Here is a 17,713-nt window from a genome sequence, read left to right as displayed (position 1 = left end):
ATACCAACATTTTCTTTTATAGAATCCACCACTCATCCATCACTTGTTTACATTGAACTTACGACTGTTTTAATAATTTTTTTGAGAAGAAAAATTATCATGTACATTTTTGCAGTTATCAAGATTCATCTTGGCAAATTATTAAACAAAATGCACATCTAGCAATGTGAACGGTGAACAAGACAGTACAGATAGAATGTGTCTCTAAAGTCCAAAACTTGCAATAGAAAATTGCTTTTCAATTGTTCTTCATATATTGTTAGGCATAATAAATCAACTTAGTGAATCTTACTATATAATAATGCATTTGATTAATAGGTACAAAATTGCTGCAAGATTTGTAAACAGAAGAAAAATTCATCCCTGCCCTAATTGCAAAATTCCTACCACTGTTTTATTGATAACCTAATAATATTGTAATAATCTCTCATCTAAAGACTTCTTAATAGAAAATCATATCCTTTATAATTTTGGTATGTGGGCAAGCCATCCATCTTTATTTATGAAAGATGATAAAGAATATTCATTTAAATTTATTTCTTTGTGCTGCTTCTTCTCCCACTTAACACGTTCTGTAGTATTGGCCCCTGGTCCTGTACAATCTATTTCTGCATACATGAAGTTGTTCCTGCATCGTTTATGAATTAACATTGGTTATACAAGACATCAAAGGGCTTGTCTACTAAAAATATATATATTAAAAAAGAAATAAGTTTGTAATTAATCATCTAGAGTATTATTGCTTGAAGTCCCGTGAGCATAGCTCAATTGATAGAGACATTGCATGTAATAGGTAAGAGTCAGAGTTCGAACCCAATTTTCTTATTTATTCACCATATAGAGTGAATATCTTATCACTAAACTACTTAATTGACCAAAAAAAAAAGAGTATTATTGCTTGAAGAAAAATATAAACGTTCAACAAATGGTATATAAGCCAAAAGGTTAAAACAACGAAAAAAAAATTAACACACACACACACACACACACACACACACACACACACACACACACACACACACACACACACACACACACACACATATATATATATATATATATATATATAAATTATTGTTAGAGATAAATCAACTTAGTTAATCTTGCTATATACTAAAGCATTTGATTAATAGGTACAAAAGGGACATATACAATGAGAATGATTTTTTATATGAGAATGAAAGCAAAGATTATTAACTTTTAGATTAAAAGTAGAGAGGGTTGAGAATAAAAGTTCCATTTAAACAAACCATGACCCTTAACCTTGTCTATCAATCATGAACCCATATCAATTCCCCTTTCATCAAACCCCCATTTTCAACAACTTCCCCTTCAACCCACAAAACCCTAATCTCCAAATAAACCCCGATTGAGATTTAAACGCATTTGTGAATCAAATTGAAAAGTTAAAATGTTGTTGTTTTCAATAAAAACGCACTTGTTTTAACTTTCTTAACTAGTGTACCAAAAACGTTTTTTTAACTTTCTTAACTAGTTAACACCCGTTGACATGACCCTTTTTTTAAATGCATTAAATCCATAAAACTTACTCTCGTCCTTGGTAATTCCAAGCATTCCATCCTTGAGGGAGTACCACTGCAGAAAGGTGTGTTCCCCAAAATAAAACCCTAGAGTAAGGACCCCATGCTCTTCCAAGATGCACTTTACCAATTCCTTCAACACGCCCTCCTTTAAAAACAAAACCTGTTGATTCGGTTGATGAATACCTACGTTGTGCTGTGATAAAACCCGCAGGTTGAGCATGACCTTGTGTTGCGTTTATCACACAATCCTACAATATACGAAAAACGATTTAAAAACCTTCATTGTTTCATTCTAAAAACAAAGTAAAAAAATATAGAAATTATAAAATATAAAAATCTTAAATATGTATTTTAATTATTATTATTATTATTATTATTATTATTATTGTTATTACCTCAAAATAAGATTGGGCTTGACCAAAGATGAAGTCAACTTCACCTTGAATATAACAATTCTTATAGTAATGACGTCCCAATGCATCCCACAAAGTGTCTTGATAACCCAAGAAACTACAATCAAAGATAGCTGAATTATTACCGAATATAGTAGCAGCTACTGCCTTTCCATTACTTCCATGTGTGTTCTGCAATTACACAACAATTAATTACATAGCAAGTTATTAAAATATTGCTTAGTGAGAAAACTTAAAAAAATTGTAATTAGAATGTTGAAGGTTCAAGCAACACAATAAACCTATATAACAATTAATTTAGCAACATTTCTTTGAAGAGAAAAATTGTTGCTTTCTTGTGTTTACCTCAATTGTAAGACCACTCAAAACCACGTTAGGTGGAGATGAAGTGAATATTGCTTTTGATTGGATATCATCACCATAAATTGTAGTGGTTCTTCTACCGGATCCTTTTAAAATTATGCATGGCTTGTCATATGGAATAGAAATCTCTTCCCTACACAATAAAAAATAATAAAAAAAAAAACATGATAAGAATGTAAAATAAATTTGTCATATGTTTGGTTTTTCTTTTTTCAAGACTATTTTTCGGTTTTTAATAACTTAAAAAAAAATTGTCAAATTGTTTGGGGTCTTATAAGAATTTTCAATTGGTACGACTTGATACCTATTAGGTACCCTATTGGTGAGAAAATTATTTAGGGTTTTATAAGACCAAGATCTCACTTAAGACGGGTATAGATCCTCTCCAGTGACATTTTTCTGAAGCGAGATCTTGGTAATCCATTATGTTTACCACATGCATTCAAAGTCAAGAAAAGGAGATCTGGATGATCCAGATTCACACTAAGGATTGAGTGTTTATTAGGTACTACTATTAAAAAAATTATAAATTAATGTGTATATGTGGGGCTCATTTAAGTACAAAAAATGAGTGTCTTCATTATGGAGGCTCTTTTGGACTATTTAACATTGAGGTGGTAGGTAGTGCATATGACATTAAACATGATTAATCACTCACATTCTCTTCTTTTAGTTTTTGAATTCAATTCAAACTATAGATATTTCATTAACAATATTATAAATCAAGTAATAGATCAATTTAGTTTCAAATCAAGATTTAATAACACACTCATGAACCATAATTTCAAGAGCGGTGGATTTTGACATACCAACATAATATTAAACGTCCATATAAACACTTTTTAAGGGAGTTTGATAAAAAAATGTTATGCTTTATTGAATCTTGTGGACTTTACAAGTAACAATATATGCATTTCTGCAAGGAACAAAAAAAACACACACAAATAAAAAAAAAACTTACCTATATTTTCCGGGCATAATTTGAATCTTAATCCAGCGATCATTGTTATGCTTTATTGAATCAACGGCTTGTTGAATCCTTTTGAATATTCCTCTTCCGTTTTGATCAACAATAATGGTTTTTGCAACAAGATTTCCACCACAATCAATGGCTCTACCAAGACAAAAACAATAACCTATGAATAGGATAACATGGAAAACCATTGATCGAGTAGACAACACCATTATAGTTGATCAATAGTTGAGTATTTTTTTTTCTTTTTTCTTTTACTAAGATCTGTGTTGAGTGATTAGTGTGAGTATCATTAGGAAGAACCTTTTCACTTTATATAGACATAAACTTGGAAAAATTAAGCAGAAATTATCTCCTTCTCCCTCCCTTGATCGATGGCTATTCAATACACTGAATCTCAGTAATAATTGTATACATCATAATTTTCCTAATAGTAGCATATAGTAAATATAAATGCATAAACGTGGAAATATTTATAAAAAAAAATAAAAAATAAACTGGATGAATTAGGCAGACACTATTCCATCTCCTTCTCCTTGATCAATGGGATAATAAGAACAATTAATCTCAATAATAACTGCATACATCATAATTTTCTTATGTATAAACAATGGCTTAATTTGTTTTTTATATCCATCTTAATATACATATTTTTAGTTTAAGTCTCTTTAAAAAAATTCTTTAAACTTTATTCCCTTTAAATGTTCCTCTATTGCCAATTTAAAGATCATTAATTTAAGGCAAAATATCATAAACTTTATTACGTGCATGTTTAGAGTGCTATTTCTTCTTTAATTTTATGTATAAGATTTTAAAATATCATTAATCTAAGTCAAAATATCTCTCATGGTCCTTCAAATTATATTTTTATAATAAGTTAACATTTAAGTTTGTTGGCAGCAATTTTGTTCTTTGAGTCATAAAATATTTTCACCACTACCATGTTTCTATTAAACTCAATTAAAAAATGTTTATGTGGATGTTTAATTTTAATTCGGTGGTCGAAATTTGCTGTTCTCAAAACTATATGATTCATATGTGGATTAAATGACAATATAAGCATTTTTTAACGAATTTTGACGAAAAAGCATAACAATGTAAATATTTTATGACTTAAACTATCAATTGGTTATAAATAAATAAAAATTAAATGATTAATTTATTACAAACACCTAATTTAAAGGACTTTGGAATGAGTTTGACCTTAATTTAATAATTTACCTATTTAATATTCATAAATATATTTATAACCTCAAATTAAAATTTTAATTGCTAAATTAAAGTTTTTTTTGACAAAATGTTAAATTAATGATTAAATAGTTTAGCTATTATGTTATTGATAACTTAAGGTCGTAATAATAACATATCTTCAACTCATAAAAATAAAAAATTTTGCAAACTAATAACATATACACGGTAGGAAAACTAATTTTATTTTGGAGTACTAACGAGTGCTTTTGAGACATTGGTTAAAGTACCAAAATAAGTAACAACTGTGTTATATGGTGCGAACTTTTTTTTGCACAAAACACACGAAATATTAGTTGAAGTGCAAAACCATACTCTTTTTTATTTTTATTTTTTATATACATGAAGATCAATTTGATATACAAACCATACTTAATTTAACATGCTATTTTTTTTCTTAGTTAAGAACATACTATTTTTTTTATTAACAACAAAAAAGAAAATCACCACTCAAAAAAAAAAAAAAAACAAAAAAGAAAATCAAAATGGTCAAAATAGTATTCCCACCTTAACCTTACGCCAATATCACACTGTTAGAAGTACGCATAAATTGAAGTGTACCAGTACATACACTTGCTTTATAAACCACTGCGGCTTAGAATGGTTCAGTTGTTGCAGTTTTTGCGAGACAATACAAAATTTTGTTTCCAATAATAAAATCATATTAAAAAGTTAAAACAACTTATTTTCAACCATATTTCAAATTTTTTTTTTGGTTACAACCATATTTCAAATTTAATCCAACATTAATTACAATTTCATTTTCATCCAACAATAATTCCATCAACATTGACAAAAAATATATAAATGCTTTTTATGATTCAAGATATATGTAACATAAACATATATGCAAAAGTGCAAGCAGAATTAAATTAAAGCACATAAATGCATTTTTAAAAATCAAAAGAATAGAAAAAACATGTCTTAGTAAAAAAAAGTAGAGAAAAAACATGTCATTCTATAAAAAAAAAATTCATTAAATTTATATCGGTACTAGGTTGCCGTGACAAAAGTTTATTTAATGTTTCTCTTATGTTGTGGTTTGGTTCAATTTAGTTCGGTTGGTAAAACAAAAACCGCAGACCAAACCGAACTGTACGGTTGAGTCAAAAAATGGTTCGAATAGATCTGAACCTAATGTGGTTTTTGTGGTTTTTGATATACGTTTGTTCGATTTACGGTTTTTCTATTGGATTGATTCGTTTTTTAACATTTCTATTTATGTTGATAAGTTTAATTTCTATACACATGCATCAAAAATAATATATACATGTATAAAATAATTTTAAGGTGAATACAAATTAATCCTTATTGGTGTTTTTTTCCAAGGGATTCAACGTTGAAGTTTAATAATGAATGTATTGATGGCCAAATAAAAATGGTGAACTGAACACAATGGTATTTTGATTGAATATGAGCCCTCATCCAATAATATTGAGTTATATTTTTATATTAATTTATTTTTTAAATAAATTCAAATATTTTATTTTGAACAAACTAAAATGAATTATAATACCACAGACAACGTAATTGTTGCAGCATAAGGTGTGCGAAAACAATCACAGAAATGTCAAAGGCCTATCAAGATTACAAACATGTCAGTTGATGCCCAAACATGAAAGTGGGCTCGACCACCAAGTATGAGTACCAAAGCTAAATACAACATTACTAGCTTTTAACCACCACAAAGAAGATGATTTTACTATATCTAACATATGTGGTAAAGAGCTTTGTCTGTTTCTAAATATCATGTTATTCCGTTCATTCCACAAGACCCAAACACATTGAAGCCAAATCATGTGGAAAAAGTATCGTCGCGATCTCGAACAACCTGCGTAATTAATAAATTGTAAAAAATGGTCCGAAATATTCTGAGAGTCGACCCCCTAAACACCGAGCCATGCCCGCACCAAAGGCCACAAGGCACCAAAAGTCGGGCAAGATAAAAACATATGATTCGCATCTTCAACGTGCCCGCATCCAGTGACACACAACCGCGCCTCCAAAGTAATATTTCCCTGGTGTGCCAAATTATCTTTTGTAGGTAAACGATCCCTCAACAGCCGTCAAGCAATAGAGACTTTCAGAGGAACCTGTTTATGCCAAATTAACTCCATATTTGAATGTAAGTGGGGCTGTTCCTGAGATGTCAGCATGTCATATACACCGCGGACTGAATACCCGCCACTCTGATCCGGTAACCACAGCCATCTATCAGCCACAGATTCCTGCAAAGAAACTGTAAGTAATAATTCCCTACACTCCTCTACCAACTCTTCCTCTCAAGCCCACAACTTACGGCGCCACTGTCACGCCTCCCCAACAACATCTACCCCTAACAAGAACATGGTCCTAACTGTGATATCACCCCAAATATTAAACAAGTTTTGTCTAGAAGGTACCGATATCACCCCAAACCCCAATTTAAAAATTTACCAATAAAAATACATAATACTAACGGTATGTAAATAATGTTAGGACATGATTATCATTCGAATATGTTAAGCTTGTCCTAATTTTGTTACTCTATTTTTGGAAGATAATATGAAAGAAAGAAAAATCTAAATTATAAAACAATGGTTACTTGCAATTTGAACACGTTTTTCTTCTCTTCTATATAAAATATTTCTCATCAAGAAATTTGGCATTTAATTTGTTTCTTCAATTGTTTACTTTGCAATTTGACTAAACCAAATTGATATAAAGATGATCTAACTGTCTCATCACTTTGTAGCAGAATTATGAAAAAAATGGCAGAGTATATGCAATATGGAGTGTGAATAATGTTTCATAACTAATATTACAATAAATTTTTCACCTAAAGTGAAGGAGCCAGTACCTTTGTTGCACTTGCAAGAGTGTATGTGATTGGTTCACAACAAATCATACTTATATCTAATCTTTGTTAACATTGCTAATGACTTTGCAAACCCTAAACCTAAATGGTTTTGGCTCCAAACATTCTTGACCGTTGATCAAATCTTTCTAATGGTTTGCATTGTAAATAACAAACCCTTTATTTCCATCAGTTTACCGTGCATTGTAAATGACAAACGATTTGTTATCGGTTTTCAATACAGTGTTGCATATCCAACCATGGCTCTGACCTAACCCTCCTCTCTCTCCATCTCTCTACGATTCCCCATCTCCACGCCCTTTCTCTTGCACCCATTCTCCCCATCGCCACCGTCCACTCCCACCACCCTGTAAATCGTGATTCTTCCACTTCTTCCTCTCGGGTTCTGCTTCTACATCTATATCCATATCCAAATTCGCCCAAATACGCCCATCCGTGTTCAGTAATTCGAAGAACACGATTAAATGATTATTCAACACAAGTGCATCCAGGTAATTGTATTAGCAAGATTGAATTCATTGTTGACGGTGTATCTCAATCCGACTTCGAAGCTTCTGTCATTGGTAAGACCATGGTCGCTTCTCACAAGAAGTCAAAGAATATGTAGCTTTACGTTCTCCTCCATTTCCTGTCAATTTGGTACTCACGAGCCAGTAGTTATGTTCTGTTGCCTTGGTTTAGTGTCCTGGTCAAATACGAGCTTCGGTTTGAACAAATAAAAGGTACGCAAATTTACTGATTGTTCATTTCCTTTATTTGTTTCCCCTTATTCTTCAGCATGTGTTTGATATGTAGTTTCTTAAAACTTTTGTTTGTTTTTTCTGATCTGTTTTTTTTTTAAGATCCTATACCTAGAATTTCTCCTTGCTTTGAGAAATCATTCTGGTTTGTCTTTTATAAAAACAAAATCCAATGTTGGTGGATTTTGATCAAGTGTATTCTTTCGAACGGATTTGGTGGTGTCATGACAGGTTTATCATTAGTATTTTGTTTTCCCTAATGTAATTTTTATTTTCATGAAGAAGGCTTTGATGTTTAGCAAGAAACTATGTTTTATGTTAGTTTATGTTTTAATTTACATTATGGTTATTGCTAAAGTTGGTTGTTATTGGATTTGCGCATTTATGTTCTTCTAAATTTGGGTTGTTTTTCATCAATAAAATGGTGAAATTGCGGCATTGCCGCAATTTAGATCGCTATTTATGTTCCTATTACTATTACCCTTTAGAGTTAATAGATTATGTTAGCAATATCATATGCATCAAGAAAAGGATTAATAACAACTGATAGTCAACATTATTGTTGTTTGCTCTTATCTTACAGTTTAAATTGTGGCGTTTACGCTACTTAAATAGCAGTCTAATGCAATGCATCGTATGAGGATGATGGTGAACATCTCTATTCATAATAACTAACTTTGAAACATCAAGTCTGTTGGTGTTATCCTTGAGATATGGAATTAAACGAGTACCAGTTAATGCACATTGGCTAATGGTAAATGGTTTCATGTTGTGTGCTTTCCGATGCTATTATAATCGTTTGCATGCCTTGGTTTCGACGTGTCTGTCCAGCTTACTGTCATATCATTAATTGAAATTTTTTGTTACCTAAGCAGCATTAATCTATATTAATGCAGTTATTCCTCAGTTTATATACCCCTTTGATGCTCAGATTTCCAAAATTGTTCTATTTGCTCTCAGTGTGTTCCAATTCTCAGTCAATTCACATGAAAACTGCTCTGATGGATTATGATGTTGCTGAGAATACTTGCAAGGCTTTGCACAATTTATCCGGTAAGTCTACACGTAATGTAAAACTCAATTTTTTTGAGTTACATACTATGGCCTGCATACTGTCTATTCAAGTAGTCACTGAATTTTATCAGTTAGATTGCAGCTTAGGTTTGTCATTTAAATTGTTAGCAGAAATTTTCTTTATGTTATTTATTTAGCAGAATCTGTAGAAAGATTAAAGGGTTTTTTAGTTTCTTTGGTATTATTCCAATGTGTATAGTAGCTTTGCATAGGGAAAAAACATAATGATTTCTCATCTGAACTTGACGTCTTTCAAGAACATCATCTTTTTAATTTGTTTTGTAGGTTTCTTTTGGTTGCTGCTTGGTGTTGACTGTAAAAGAGAAGAAATTATTGAAGAGCAGTTGAATCTGAATCAGGTTTATTAAATGACTATCTTCAACCTCAAATTTTTAAAATAAGGTGAAATTTCATTCAAATTTAGTTGCGTCTTTTTTTCTTGAGTATTGAAATCTTGATGAGATAGCTAGGTAAAGTTAGTCCAAGAAAAAAAATGGCGCTCAAGTTATAGATTTTCTTTAAATTATGGGTTCTCTTGGTTCTCAGAAATAACTGTCCCATTCCTCTCTATTTATATCTATCTCTATATAAAGGTGTGTTTGGTGATTTTTCTGCAGCTGTGTTGAATTTAGATGCAGATTGTAAAAGATGATGCTTCTAATTAGCTATGCCTCTATTCTAATTCCTATGTGTAGTCTTTATGAACACCTGAATTAAAAAACCACTCTGTAAGATGCACACTCTATGAACACCTCAATTTTTGTCGGTTCCCTCATCATCACAGTGTATTCAACAAGCTTAGAAAAAAAGGCGCCTTTTTTTGTAACAGCCCAGGCGGGTCCCGGCTAGGCACTGTACCCCCCGGCACTGTTACTCACAAGCTTAATCACCCCCCTATAGTGGTGTTTTTGCCTCCCGTGGGAATCGAACCTAGTACCTGGGGTTAAGTACTAGTTCAATGCATTCCCACTACCAATTGAGCTAGTTGATGTATGTAGTTTTGCATCAAACAAGATAAGTATTTGTATCGTCTCCACAGGGATTAGTGCGATATCAAGGATAGTTTAACATCAAATATCATTCCAAGTATTAAGAGTGCTTGTTTGTTTGAATTGTAACTAGCTAAACTAAATTGCAGAAAGTAAAAGTTGAGATTAATAAGGCTTGAAACTTGTTAGGAGTAGAGTTCCTTAACCAAGCATCACACATAACCTAATGATCCATACGAATTCTAGCTTTATAACCAAAATTATCACAATCAATTCTAAACTATCCTTCGTGTCCAAAGCGATATAATTAACTCTAAGGTATCGTTTAAACATTCGTGTCCAAATCCCTTAAACGATAACAAAGTCGATCAGATAACTTAATTGACCGTGTCCAGCCTGATTAAGTATCCGAAAGCATTAAACTCTTGATTATGGTGATTATCAAAGATTAACAAACTTGTCAAGAATGAAATAACCTAAGATAGAATGCTACTCTAGCTCTAGATTCAAGAGTTTGTGTCCAAAGCATCTTGAATCTCATTGAAAGCATTAACACAAGAATAGCAACAATATTGAATATAAATTGCTAGAACCATAACTTGCAAGATCAAAAGATTACATGTTTACAAGTATCAAGTACCTCTCATCCGAACAAAGGGTATTTAGCTACACATCATCATGGAAGCCTTGCAAGGATGAATTGAAAAGGAAGGAACCATTACACCTTGTGATGTCTCAACAAAGGAATAAGAATCCAACTTCCAAAATCACTCTCACTCTATACGATCTACCCTATTTATCTCTATGAAATTACAATGAAAAGCTAAGCTAAAACTAAAAGAGAAACTAAAAATAAAATATCTAATGGAATAGTGATGGATTTTTTACAAGAGAGAAGGAAAGCTTGTGTTATAGGCAGAATTCGAGGGAGGACGCGAAAGCGTCCTACAAAAATATCTTCTCTGACCAATTGAAAGCTGCCACGTGTAAACCGCCTTCTGAAATTATCGGCACGCTTAAGCGTCCTTAGGACGCGAAAGCGTCCTACTTCAAACATGAAAAGCGACCTGAAAGCGTCCTTATTGTGGCATTCGACATTGTGGACGCGAAAGCGTCCTACAGTTTGTTCAGGAGCTTCTTTCTTTGTCCTTGCTTATCTTTTTCCTGCATAAATTGGTTTGATCATGGCATATAAAGCATAAATGGTGAATTTACATCAAATAATTGCTTTTCCTTAGATAACTTGTAAAACAAGTAACTAAAAATGCCCATTTAACATATGATTTGTAACACTTTTTTGGCACTTATCACTCTCCCCAACTTAACTCTTTGTTTGTCCTCAAACAAAAGATTGAAAATCAAACAAATTAACAGGACAAGACACAAGTACAAAAGGCTTTTGAAAATTATTTCAGATGAGTGATTTAAAATGAATGCGCGTGCAAGGCTAAGTTTCCAACTAATTTAGAATTCTACTACTAATATGAGATGAGTCCTATGTACAAAGCTCATGCCAAATAGTTCAAAACAATAATACATATATTCACGAACCACACCTAACACACTTGTTTGAAAGTAGATAAACAATTGAAAACAAACAAATGAGGGTTATGAACACACATCCAGAAATCAAGTTAACATTCCAATCAAGTTATGTGTCCATCCAAATATCATTTCAAAAGGCATAAAGAACATGGATCAAAAGGTCTTTGAGGGTTATAACTTGGCTTGGCTACAAAAGAAATGTCATATGTGGGGCAATTGAAATCAAAAAGCCTAACAACTAGGAACATTCCTTGTATCAACCATTAAATTCCACAATCTTCCCTACCAATTATTACAAACCCTTGGTGTTCACATGAGATACACTTTGATCTTGACAACTTATTCTATTTTTGGATTTTTCTTTCTTTTTCTCTTTTTCTTTTTTCTTTTCATGTACACATTGTTTTTCTTTTTCTTTTTGTATTTACAACACATGTTGTCTTGATCAAAGATAAAATTACACCATTATACTTGACATAAGATTTACATCTACCTTCACTCCCCAACTTGAATCAACAAATACCCTATTTGAATGTTCCCTTACTCTAAAGCAAAAGGGACAAATAAACATTGAAGGTTTAGGGTTCAACAATTAAAAACATATCAGAGTCTTAAATTGCGTCAAAAATGAACTGGATATTGAAAAATTTAAATTCAACTTCATCAAGCATTGTGCTTATGAATTGACAGTTCATAATTGATGACTCCGATTCATTTGGCTCAAGTGGGTTAGCAAATACTCGCTCTTCTCACAAGGTAGGCTATTTGTGGTCAAGTATGTTTCACTCAATAACAAAAAGGTGCCTTGATCATATCCATGCCTTCACACAATTCAAACCAATTATTGGATTTAACATAACACAACCGAGTTAAACAATGAAAGCCAGTCTCCTTGCATATGTACAAACATTTGAGGTTTCCTCACTTTTAGCTAGTACTAAGTGGTTCACAAATAAATAAATTATTGTGAAAAACTAAATTACATGAAATTTGCACAAAGTACTCGTTTCATATTCGAGTAAAAACCTAGAAAAACTGGAAACTTGTACCTTGGCTTTGCGCTTTAACCATAATTATGTATCATTACCAATCATCTGAGATTTGAAAAATGAAGCAAGAGTGATGCAAATGAAGCTTCCATGATTTTCAAAACAAAATGAAGTACTTAATCAACAAAAAATGCTAACACATTATTCAACATAAAACATAGTACTAATAAAACAAAATACGAGTCCATGTGCCAAAATGAAACAAACAACAGAAGCAAACTAGTGTTTAAAGGTATCAAGAAAGAAAACAAAAAACCAAACTATGCTTGCTCGCAATTGCGAGTTGTGTTAGTTCAGGATTCTGCTCTCTGTTTAACTTCTGTTTTTGCTGTTTTGATGCATGCACATGACTCCGAGACTTATTATGCATTAAAACAGTAAATGAATTGGGTTGCCTCCCAACAAGCACTTGTTTAACGTCGTTAGCTCGACGCCTTTTTCGTTAGGGTGGCCAAAATGAGACGGACAACACATCATCCTTTGTGTTCCTTCTCTTTGGGAGGAATTCCATGAACTTTAAGTACAGATGATGTGGAGTCCATGTCCTCCTTAACTTTGATTTGAACAAGGCGCAAATTTCATCAATGACCCGGTCTATTTCAGCCTTGCTCACTTTCTTCCCCTTTTGTTCAAATGTTTCTTCCTTGCTAAGTAACCGTTCCTTTTTCTCTACCACCTCTATCACTTCTCCATCATCAACAATGTTGGCCACTTCAATATTTGACCTTTCTTGAGGAAGTTCGTCTTTGTGTGGTGCACCACATTCTTCTATTGTTGTAACTTCCTCATTTTGAACAACAACTTCTTCAACAATCTCTCCGACTCTCTCAAACATATTTCGATTATTTTCTTGTTCTCCAAAAATGGATTGATTGTTGGCTTGATTATCCATGATTTGTGCTTGAATCAACTCAAGTTAAAGTGATAAATTCTTCAATCTTTGGTTGGTATCTTGCATGTTTATCATGGATTGTTGCATGAAGATATTCAAAGTATTTTCCACATTGGTCATTCGTTCCTCTTCATAAGGATATTGTTGATACTGTTGATATGGTTCATACTCAGGTGGAGTATAGAGGTTGCTATAACCATGATCAGCCATGATTTTGTCTAGGTGATGATCTGAAACGGAAATAACTAACAAAAACTTTTCTTTGTTTATCAAAGAGGGGTTAGTGGTAACAACTATTAAGTAAAGAAAAATATTTACGGAATATGTACGAATACTTAAAACGATAAATCAATCATTCTATCTATGATATCTAAACACCAATCCCCAGCAACGGCGCCATTTTGATGTATGTAGTTTTGCATCAAACAAGATAAGTATTTGTATCGTCTCCACAGGGATTAGTGCGATATCAAGGATAGTTTAACATCAAATATCATTCCAAGTATTAAGAGTGCTTGTTTGTTTGAATTGTAACTAGCTAAACTAAATTGCAGAAAGTAAAAGTTGAGATTAATAAGGCTTGAAACTTGTTAGTGTAACACCCCGTTTTCCCGACTTAAAAATTTTATAAAAATTATCAGAGTTTTATCAACATAACGGAGCATCACATACATCAATACATCATTTAACAACAAATATAATACTAGGAAATACTATTTATTTAAGCAACCTGTCTTTATAAAATTCAATAATCAAATGCTGCGGAAATTTAGTTCGCAACGTCACATAAAATCTTTGGCAAGAAAGGCCACAACTTAACATCTCAAATAGTCTTCATAAAAATGTTCAACATTTATTAAATAAAATACGTAACAAGGAAAACAAACATTAGACAATCCCCATCCCGTTACGTATCAGAGCATCCTAGACGACACGATGTGAGAAGTCTACTCACGAACACAACTAGTCTTTATTACCTGCACATTACCCACGGTCGAGGCAACATATACGCAGAAGGGGTGAGATTTCACATTCACTAAAAACAAATAATAATTCATAAAAGATAACCAACATCACATATCTAACTTAATATCATCATTTAATCGTCATTTAACAAGGTTAAGTAACCAACAACTTCATAGTTATTCAAAGGTAGCATATTCATCTTAATTCACTTCGTTTACATTATTATAATTATTGGGACAGCAACAACAACAACAAGCAGCAACATCATCACAACATTCATCATTTATTTGAGTTATGACGACTCTACAATGCAACAACAACATCAACATCAACTTAGACAACATCAACATGCATGTGGTACCACCAGGGCATTAAGCCCCCATCGCTAAGGTCATATTTGGACCGTCGGGCATTAAGCCCCCATCGCTAAGGTCGTAAGAACCTGTCAGACATTAAGCCCCCATCGCCGACTATGCAACAACTCGACTCTAAATGCAACAATCTTCATTTTTAATGTTAAATTAATTAACAAATAATTCTCAACAACTCATTACATCAAAACAGCATTGCTGGAACATCATAATTAGCAGTATCATCATTATTGTAAACATCAGAAACTAACTCATCAAAGCAACGGGTGAAAAGACACAATTTCGCACAACAGCAGGTCTGTACTGCACTAACTCGCAGTGGCGAGCTAAACAACTCGCAATGGCGAGCTCAACAGGGAAGCTCGCAGTTGCGGACAACATTGCTCGCAGTGGCGAGCTAAAAAGGTTACTCGCAGGTGCGAGTAGGAACGCTCGCAGTTGCGAGCGATGACAGAACAGGGTTCTGTCGGAGCTCTTTATCTCATCTCTGCACTCGAATTCTCACTACCCAGCCCTCTAATTCATCACCAATCATCATCTAAACGTGTTCTATGACTAATTAACATCTGCCTACATCAAACTACATCAAAATTCACTTAATTCTTCCACTTTTAATGATTTTTTGACCTAATCCCAATCCCTTAAACCTACAACAATTGATCACTTCTATGAATCAAAACTTGTTAATAATGAGAGTTAGTCTCACCCTTACCTTAGATTATGTTTCTGAAATCCAACAGCCGCGTTCTTCGTTCTTAGGGTTTTCTCTGACTTCTCTTCTTTCTCTCTTCTTTTCTCTGTTGTACGCGTTCTAATTTTCTCTCCCAATTACAGACTTTTATTCTTCCCCTAATTGCTCTTCTCACCACAACTTACTCTTTCCCCTAATAATTATTTATTTCTACTAATAACAATATTTCTCCCCCACTTAAGAAAATACTTATATTATTAACATATCTTCTACCAATATAAATATATTATAATAATTCACATTATATTCTAATAAAAAGCCATAAATTACTTAAATATTAATTATGAAAAAGTGGGCGTTACAACTCTCCCCCACTTAGAATATTTACGTCCTCGTAAACGTACCTTGTTCAAACAACTTTGGGTAAGATTCCCGCATCTTACTCTCCAATTCCCAAGTCAAACTTTCACCAGCTGTTCCTTCCCAAACGACTTTCACAAGTGATATTTCCTTGCCTCTCAGCCTCTTCACTTCACGATCTTCTATCCTTACTGGTAAGGTCTCGATGGTAAGGTTGTCCCTTACTTGCACATCATCTCTTGGAATCACATGGGATGGATCCGGCACATACTTCCGAAGTTGCGATACATGGAACACATCATGCAAGTTCGAAAGATGTGGTGGCAAACCCACTCTATAAGCAACTGTTCCAATCCTTTCTGAAATTTGATAAGGACCAATAAATCTCGGAGTCAACTTCTTTGACTTCAATGCACGTCCAACGCCTGTCACCGGAGTGACCCTCAAAAACACATGGTCTCCTTCTTGAAACTCAAGGTCCTTCCTGCGCTTATCATGATAACTTTTCTGTCTATCCTGTGACTCTTTCATCTTTTCTCTAATTAACTTCACCTTCTCGGTAGTCTGTTGGACAATCTCTGGTCCCAATACCACACTCTCACCGGATTCAAACCAACACAACGGAGTTCTGCATCTCCGTCCATACAATGCCTCGAAGGGTGCCATTCCAATACTAGGATGGTAACTGTTGTTGTACGTGAACTCTATCAGAGGTAGATAACTATCCCAAGTTCCACCTTGCTCAAGCACACAAACTCTCAATAAATCCTCCAGCGACTGAATTGTCCTTTCCGATTGTCCATCCGTCTGCGGGTGGTACGCTGAACTTAACTTCAAATTAGTGCCCAAGGCCTCATGCAAACTCTTCCAGAACCTCGATGTAAACCTCGGATCTCTATCCGACACAATACTCGATGGGACACCATGTAGCTTCACAACATCCCTAACATAAATCTCTGCTAACTGGGACACAGGAAAAGTAATATTAATCGGAATGAAATGAGCCGACTTCGTCAATCTATCTACGATCACCCAAATTGCATCATTCCCTTTGTTGGTATTCGGCAAACTCATCACAAAATCCATGGATATACTATCCCATTTCCATTCCAGAACCTCTAGTGGTGTCAATAACCCAGCAGGTTTCTGATGCTCAACCTTCGACTTCTGACAAGTCAAACATGCATACACAAATTGTGCCACGTCGCGCTTCAAACCTGACCACCAAAACATTTTCTTCAAATCTTGATACATTTTAGCAGCTCCTGGATGAATACTCAAACTGCTCCTATGGCCTTCTTCAAGGATCATCTTCTTCATCTCAGCATTATCCGGAATACAAATTCTTCCTCGAAACCTCAACACCCCTTGGTCATCAACCTTAAAGTCACTGTCTACAGCAGGATCGCTTGCAACCATTAAATCCACCAACTTCACATCTACTTTCTGCGCCTCTCTGATACTATCCAGAAATTCATTGTTGATCTTTAACATCCCCAATTTCACACTCCTTGGTGACATTTCGCAAACCAAACTCAAGTCTCTGAACTGTTCAAGCAACTCCATCTCCTTAACCATCATTGCCGACAAGTGTAAAGTCTTCCTACTTAAGACATCTGCAACAACATTAGCTTTACC

General features: G+C 33.6%; 2 protein-coding genes and 1 pseudogene across 2 annotated transcripts; all 3 read right to left on the bottom strand.

Annotated features, from left to right (window-relative positions):
* Nucleotides 1-462: 462 nt before the first annotated feature.
* LOC146929953 (putative pectinesterase 29) lies at nucleotides 463-3,508 on the bottom strand. Its single transcript, XM_085708262.1, has 5 exons — nucleotides 3,282-3,508; nucleotides 2,303-2,453; nucleotides 1,940-2,128; nucleotides 1,551-1,792; nucleotides 463-628 (listed from the first exon to the last, which is right to left on the bottom strand). The coding sequence occupies exons 1-5, from the start codon at nucleotides 3,503-3,505 to the stop codon at nucleotides 463-465; spliced, it is 972 nt and encodes a 323-aa protein (XP_085564388.1). The 5' UTR covers nucleotides 3,506-3,508.
* Nucleotides 3,509-13,187: 9,679 nt separating this feature from the next.
* LOC146929952 (uncharacterized) lies at nucleotides 13,188-13,762 on the bottom strand (annotated as a pseudogene).
* A 1,446-nt stretch (nucleotides 13,763-15,208) lies between these two features.
* Nucleotides 15,209-16,741, bottom strand: LOC146929951 (uncharacterized). The gene is made up of 2 exons (XM_085700912.1): nucleotides 16,120-16,741; nucleotides 15,209-15,270 (listed from the first exon to the last, which is right to left on the bottom strand). Exons 1-2 carry the CDS (start codon nucleotides 16,739-16,741, stop codon nucleotides 15,209-15,211), a joined length of 684 nt encoding a protein of 227 aa, XP_085557038.1.
* Nucleotides 16,742-17,713: the final 972 nt, after the last annotated feature.

This window comes from Medicago sativa, chromosome 4 (assembly GCF_051527215.1).
Source record: "Medicago sativa cultivar Bolivia chromosome 4, Bolivia_mono, whole genome shotgun sequence".
In the NCBI taxonomy this organism is placed as follows: domain Eukaryota; kingdom Viridiplantae; phylum Streptophyta; class Magnoliopsida; order Fabales; family Fabaceae; genus Medicago; species Medicago sativa.
This window is presented reverse-complemented; position numbering and strand designations above follow the sequence as displayed.

Bases quoted from the DNA above. Each gene is read 5' to 3' on its own strand.
- LOC146929953 (XM_085708262.1), bottom strand. From the start codon at position 3,505: ATGGTGTTGTCTACTCGATCAATGGTTTTCCATGTTATCCTATTCATA. The intron at 2,454-3,281 runs GTAAGTTTTTTT...TTTATTGTGTAG, and splicing joins ATTATGCCCGGAAAATATAG to GGAAGAGATTTCTATTCCAT. The intron at 2,129-2,302 runs GTAAACACAAGA...GTGTAATTGCAG, and splicing joins TGAGTGGTCTTACAATTGAG to AACACACATGGAAGTAATGG.
- LOC146929951 (XM_085700912.1), bottom strand. From the start codon at position 16,741: ATGGCACCCTTCGAGGCATTGTATGGACGGAGATGCAGAACTCCGTTG. The intron at 15,271-16,119 runs GTACGTTTACGA...TTGATGAGTTAG, and splicing joins CCCAAAGTTGTTTGAACAAG to TTTCTGATGTTTACAATAAT.